Here is a 7,023-nt window from a genome sequence, read left to right on the forward strand (position 1 = left end):
GTCATGGAGAGCTACAATAGTGTATGAAGACCCTACAATGTTTTGTCCAAGTTTTAAATCCAAGCCATATGTGTAAAGTATTCCCCAAGCTCATTATAAGACTTGTTATTGAGGGACACATCTAGTGCATTTTCACATGTTATCTCATGTTGTGGAACAAACCACTTGAATAGATACAAGGGTGACTTGTACTCATATGCTACCTTGAGGGTGGAATGTGACTGGTACTCTATGCTAGTTTGAGGGGAGAAGGTGACTAGTACTTTATACTATCTTGAATGGGGAATGTGAGATCTTAGGATGTGAGATAGTTGATCAACCATGTATAAGAAAAAGTGTCTTAAAAAACTAGCCGATACAATGGCTCATTACCCATGTATTCCCGTGGATCATATATTTTTATATGGACTTCAACAAACATATTCAGACCAAATTAATCTCCCCAAGTCAATTTTTAAGGAGGTGATTTTTAGTGTAATTATGGTAAACTTAGACTCATCCATAGAGTTAATTGAGCATTGGTGGTTTAAGGGATGGAGGTTTTCGTTACCCATGATTGTTCTCATGTTATTTAGTGTATTTAAAGGCATGATGAATACATTGTAAGATGTCTTAGAGTCATTGTGAGGACATGGCAAAAAGGAGGAAAATAATATAAAAATTCAAAAGAGCTTGTGAATAATATAATAAAGGTTGTATCCATTTCTATGTGGACATATCCTATATTGGCACCTAAATATATTAGGAGAACCATGTAAATTTTGGCTTATATGAATTTGTCATGATTTGTGTTTAATGGTTTTTTTATTACAAAATGGTCATGGTAGGAAAGGTTCATTTCTATAATTTTTCAAAGTAATTTCATTTTTATTATTATGGGGGATGTTATATAGTGAAGCAATAGATGAGATCTAATGAGATCTTTTGGTGAAGCATGAGATCAAAATAAAATAAAATAATAGTAATAAAACACAATGTGGCTCAATTCAAAAAGTAATAAAAATAATAAATAGGAGAAATTCGAGTTGTTATGTTACAATTTCGTTTTAATAATAAAATTATATATAATTTATTAGGAGAAAAAATAATAATTTTCATATCAAATTAAAATAAATTGAAATAATGAAGACTCATATTTGTAACCATGAGTTTTCAAACTTTATGTTTAAAAGTTAATAACCATATAAAGGCTTAAAACTCAAAATAATATATACATATATAACATGACAGAAAAAAATAAAAAATATATAAATATATATATATATATATAATTAGAAAAAAAAATGTTTCTACATAACTATTAAAATACAAAAGATATAAAATATAAATAGTAAGTATAAACTATAGATTCATTTTACTATATGAATTAACATAAAAATAATTCATATTTTTAAATATCATATTTTGTGTAAGTAGCCTTGACGGTTAGCTTAATTGGTCGAATACCCGTCATAAGCACCTCACTGTGAGAGGTCACATGATAATTCTCTTCGACACCCTTAGGGTTAAGCTCTGAAATGAGTTGACGAGATTGATCCCTTTGAATAGATATAACTGAAACTATTTTTGTGGAAATAACGATCATCAATCTCTAAACTCCATAAACAACATCAAAATAAATAAATAAATATATATATATATATATAATTAAAAATAAAAAATAAAATTATATAATATAAATAGTATTCTCTAGATCCATATAAATTTGAAATTTAAAATAAATATATGTTAATATCAACCACATATATTTTATATTTATTATTTAATTTTCAATTATTTATTATCTACTTTTTAATAATTATGAATATTTATAAATAAAGATAATATATTTAGAATGCCCCCCGAATAACATTATGATTGAACGCACCCTGTCCGTTCATTTGAACTTATTACGTAAGCTCCTTCCATTATATGTGGTTAGTTGGTCTATCTTTCATTTTATCCACCTAAAAAAACATATCCACCTAACGTATTTTTCTTATCCACGAAATATTACACTTTCAACAAACAATGTTAAAAGGACCGTCACTGCGTTTCCTATCCATTGGATATTGTACTATACATTATACCATTATCGAAAAGATGTATGAAGAGGGCACTCTAATAATCATTATGGATTATGGTTATGATAATTTTATGATCATAAAACTTTCATCAAATTTTATTTTTATTTAATAAAAACACTTGGTTGATTTGCTATTTAATTGTTTTAATATATAAAATTATTAATAATATAATTGATGTAGAGCTTAAGAATTTAATTATATTTTTTTGGTTGAAATTGTAATTTTTAATTAATAAGTTATTATTTTTTGTTGTTGAAATGGATTTGACACCTTCAAATAACTTACTATAATCAATTTATGAGAAATAGTTTCCTTGGGTATAAATTTGTTGATTAGAAAATTTAAATATCTTATATACTCTTAAATAATTAATTCATAAGTAAATTTGTTAACTAGAAAACTTTAAATATATTATATAATTTTAAATAATTAATTCATAGGTATCTAAGCATAAAAATATTATAAACTATGAGTTTAACAATGTTATTTCTTAAAATGTCCTAAATGAATTGTAATATCTCTTTTCTAATATAAAATTGTCTTTCATTATCAATATTAAACCAATATGTGGTTTAATTGTTTATTTTTTCAACAATGCTTAACTTTTTGGATTAAAAGTTATTTATATTGGCAAGAAAAATATTGTTTATTATATAGAAAGCTTGTATTGTCAAAACAATTATCCAAAATAAAAATGTTTAGTCTAAATATGAATAATTTGTGGACTATTTTTCAATTAAGCAAGGGATTGTGTAATGTCATCATGTGACATAATATTGAAGTTAGCATTTTAATGCCAAACATGGTTAATACTATTAATGCGACAATGCAACATAATCATTGATGAACATTAGGGTCGAATATAATCGTTCATTCACTACAACAAATCCCTGTGATTAACTCCCTCTTTAGCTCATTATTTTGCTTCCACTGATTGTTTCGGTGTATTTTTTCTCCACCTTTTTGAAAAAATCAGCTCTATTTATCTGCATGGTGCTAATTTTGGTGTTTTCTTACAGATCACAGAAAATTGGCACTAAAGTTACCATTATTTAGCGACGACTAAAGCGTCTAATTTAGCCTCTTCTTTAGCTCCTAATGTAGCTTCATGTATAGTTTCTTGTTTAACGTTCCATTTTTCTCCTGGATATGGCATTGTTTTTGGCATCCATTTTAACTTCATTTTTAGCTTCCTTTGTAGCTTCCTCTGTAACATCATATTTTCCTCCTTGTTATGGGATTGGATCCAGGGAAAATTTTAAGAACCCCCCTAAATTTACATGTATAATAAATGGGCAAATCTCCATGGTATATAGGAAAAATGGAAGGCGATTTTATCAATAATATGATATGTATATATAATTTTTTGGCGAATCTCTCACCAGGCAGTGAATATTTTACTCAATTATAAAATCTTGTGTTTATTGAATACACAAATGAAATCATTGCATTTCTTTAAAATATATTTTGAAATCAAAATTACCGAAATTACATATCGATAACCTAGTGGGTGTAGGATAAAATTCACCCGTGCCATTCACAGAAAGCATGAGAAAAAACCTAATACTATATATAAAACCAAGAAAAATTCAAATTCATCACTTCTAGGAACCTCGTAACCACCCTGCCAATACACAAGTATGTTCCTGTTTGCAATTAGAAAAATTACAATCTGTTTACTCCACTTCTAGGCACCTCGTAACCACCCTGCCAATACACAAGTATGTTCCCGTTTGCAATTAGAAAAATTACCCAAATTACAATTTGTTTACTCCAACATATGTTGGAAAGTTATAGAAGGATGACTAGTGCAATCAATCCATTCCTTTTAGCCCTGGATTTGTTTCAGTTTAAAACAGAAGTATACAAATATACTTGTCCAATGTCTATGCTTTAACCATTCACCTTAAGATGTTTTTACAATATAATTTCCTAAGTCTATTCAATATCTTCATTATCATAAAAACCAACCTATATCCATCTTAACTCCACATCTACCACTCTTAGGGGGATGAAATCTATTTATCCCTCTGAGCACTTGGTAGACCCAGAATTAAGATGGATCTAAGATAGAATTTCCCCTTTAAATAGTCTATGCTCACATGAATACCATGGGTCAATACCGTGGGTTATCATAAACCTAGAGCTTAAAAATTACTATTAGTAATTTATAAAAATTAATAAAATTAATAGTTGATTTTTATTTTATTTTTATTTTAACCAAGCTAAAATGTTTAACATACAATAAATTACAACATCCATTTTTACTCTTGATCGAATCAAATATTTTTTCACTCTATGCTAGTTTGCATATCACGATATTTGATACCTCTCGGGGGTTAGTAGATCCAGAGTAAAGATGGATCTATGCTGGTTTAATTCCCCCATTTAAATAGGCTACATTCCAAGTGAATACCATGGGTCAATACCATGTGCCATTTTGGTGAATACCATGGGTCAATACCATGTGCCATTTTTATTTTTATTAATACTAATATTAGGGTTAATAATGTTTTTTTGCATGGTATTAATAACAATCTAGTCCATGGTATTTGTCTCATAGTATAAATAAGGTGACTTATGGAGTAAATATAAAAAAATGTTTTATTTGTTTACCATACTTCTCATTTATTTATATTTTTATTAATTTACCATACCATTCATAAATACAAGGTGACTTATGGAGTAAATATAAAAAAATGTTTTATTTGTTTACCATACCTCTCGCTTATTTATATTTCTATTAATTTACCATACCTCTTTTACAAATATGGTATTTGGCCCATAGGATTCACTTAAATAAAATCTCTTTCTTGAGCCTTCATAAATAGAACGAGGGTTATGGACTAAATATAAAAAGAGGTTTTATTTATTTACCATGCGTCTAGTTTATTTATATTTTTATTTATTTACCATACCTTTTGAGTAAGTATAAAAAGGCGTTTTATTTATTTACCATACCTCCACTTTACTTATATTTTTATTTGTTTACACCCTTGCATGTATATAAGGTGACTTATGGAGTATATATAAAAAATGCTTTATTTATTTACCATACCTCTCATTTATTTATATTTTTATTAATTTACCATACCTCTTTTATAAATATGGTAGTTGGGCCTTTGGCCCATAGGATTCACTTAAATAAAACCTATTCTTGAAAATGGGCGAATGGATTCACTTAAATAAAACCTATTCTTGAAAATGGGAGAATGGAAGGTTGTAAGTCCTAATTTCAAGGGCTAAATTTACCTTTTTAACCCTCTCCCTTAAAATAAGGTGGGCTATTTGAGGTGATTTGTAAAAATGTACTATGATACAAAATATTCGCCCACTAAAAATTTAAAACCCCTTAATTTCGCCAAAGGGCGAACATTCGCCCCTAAAATCACCCCTAATTGGATTTGACTTTTTCTGTTAACATGCCAAGAATGACTTTTGTAATGAAGTTGGGTGAGGATCGTACAGTGTGTATCATATGATACACTATCACTGTAGCCAAATACAATAATTACCATTTGGCAGAAGCACTATACACTTATTATAAATCAATAATTACCCACTACTCGTGAAAATCAATGTGACTACTTGGAAATCATTCCTGGTGGTTGTCATTTATGATTGAAAGCTTGAATCCATTGAAAGGGCAACCTGAATTATTCCCTACCCATTTCCAAATTTCATTCAACTGATAGTCTCTACCCAAGTATTTTTATTGACCAAGTTCCACCCTGTAACAATCTCTGAGTAGTAAGTCTTTGAAACAACCATTACAGGAGCAATAGTCCGTCATGAACCAAACTCCATTGATGTGCCACTACGCCATCCAAAATCCCTAGAAATATTCAGGAATGTAGGGTGGTTAGTCCACTTTGAGAAGTTGCAAGGTTTCAACGAACAAATTTCTATGTAATTCACACAGGCTCTACAGGAGCAGCATTCAGAGGTTAGAGGATTCAGAATTGTTGTTACAAAGGACATAATTATCAGAATGGCAAGTTTACCTCAGATAGGGGCTTGTTGGTTTTCGAAGAAAATATTTGTTTTAACAATTAGGGCAACATTTTTACAGTGAGGAAAGGAAATAAAGAGCAAGGGGAAAGGTATTGATATAACATCCCTTCCTCACCATTGGGATGATATGGATTTATTTATTCAAAAGTTCATTACTTGTGAGGGACATTTTGGGATGATATTCAATTATCATTTTTAGTTATTAACACATCTTTGTAATGTACAACTGATAAATTTCCCCTATTATTTGCTAATTTTTTTACAACATATGGCAGAGACGGCGCATATAGAAAAGCATCCAAAGAGTTGCTTAGCCAACCATGCACTCAACTATGAGACTTCGTACCTCAGTGTACAGAGCCACGGAGGCGTAGATTAGAAAGAACAACGCTATGGAAGAGTGGTCAAAGTTGTTGAGGTGCTCAGGTGGGATGCTCCAGTCGTCTGCGAGGGGTTGGTGCCTCTCCGGCCCGATGAACAGCTCCGGCGAAATTGATAAACAGGACCCCGCTAAAAGGGCCACCAGCTCTGCGTACTTGAACTTTCCTTTGCCGAATTCAACAGGGAACCAGGGCCGAGTCTGGAAATCCCATGGAGAGTGCGCGTAGTTTGAGATTGTATTGTAGAGGTGCCAGAGGCCGATGAGCAGAAAGCCCATCCCCGGTGCCACATGGCCTATAAATGTCCCCATAACCAAAATAGGGGCTTAGAAGGTGATGGGTGAGTAGCAGAGGCAAATCAGAATAGGAATGAAGGCAGAAAATGCTAAATTGGTTGCCTTCTGGCACAATAAACCCACGGGCTGTGAGGGCCCAGGGTATTTATCATCTCATAAAAGATACAGCGGACAAATTTTTCGCCCTTAGGCTATCCAAATTAGAGTGACAAAAAGGACAAAAAATAATGGTATCGTCCCAACAATTGAACCCATTATGCTTTTGTG

At 30.8% G+C, this 7,023-nt stretch overlaps 1 protein-coding gene across 1 annotated transcript; it reads right to left on the minus strand.

Moving 5' to 3' along the window:
- Nucleotides 1-6,390: 6,390 nt before the first annotated feature.
- LOC149214815 (uncharacterized) lies at nucleotides 6,391-6,771 on the minus strand. The gene has a single exon (XM_089389510.1). It carries the CDS (start codon nucleotides 6,769-6,771, stop codon nucleotides 6,391-6,393), a length of 381 nt encoding a protein of 126 aa, XP_089245636.1.
- Between the last annotated feature and the right edge of the window lie 252 nt (nucleotides 6,772-7,023).

This window comes from Pinus tabuliformis, chromosome 1_1 (genome assembly GCF_031772625.1).
Source record: "Pinus tabuliformis cultivar Carrire ecotype Pingquan chromosome 1_1, CPIR1, whole genome shotgun sequence".
NCBI lineage: Eukaryota > Viridiplantae > Streptophyta > Pinopsida > Pinales > Pinaceae > Pinus > Pinus tabuliformis.

What these genes read in the sequence shown, in the direction of transcription:
- LOC149214815 (XM_089389510.1), bottom strand. Translation starts at nt 6,771, where the DNA reads ATGGGGACATTTATAGGCCATGTGGCACCGGGGATGGGCTTTCTGCTC.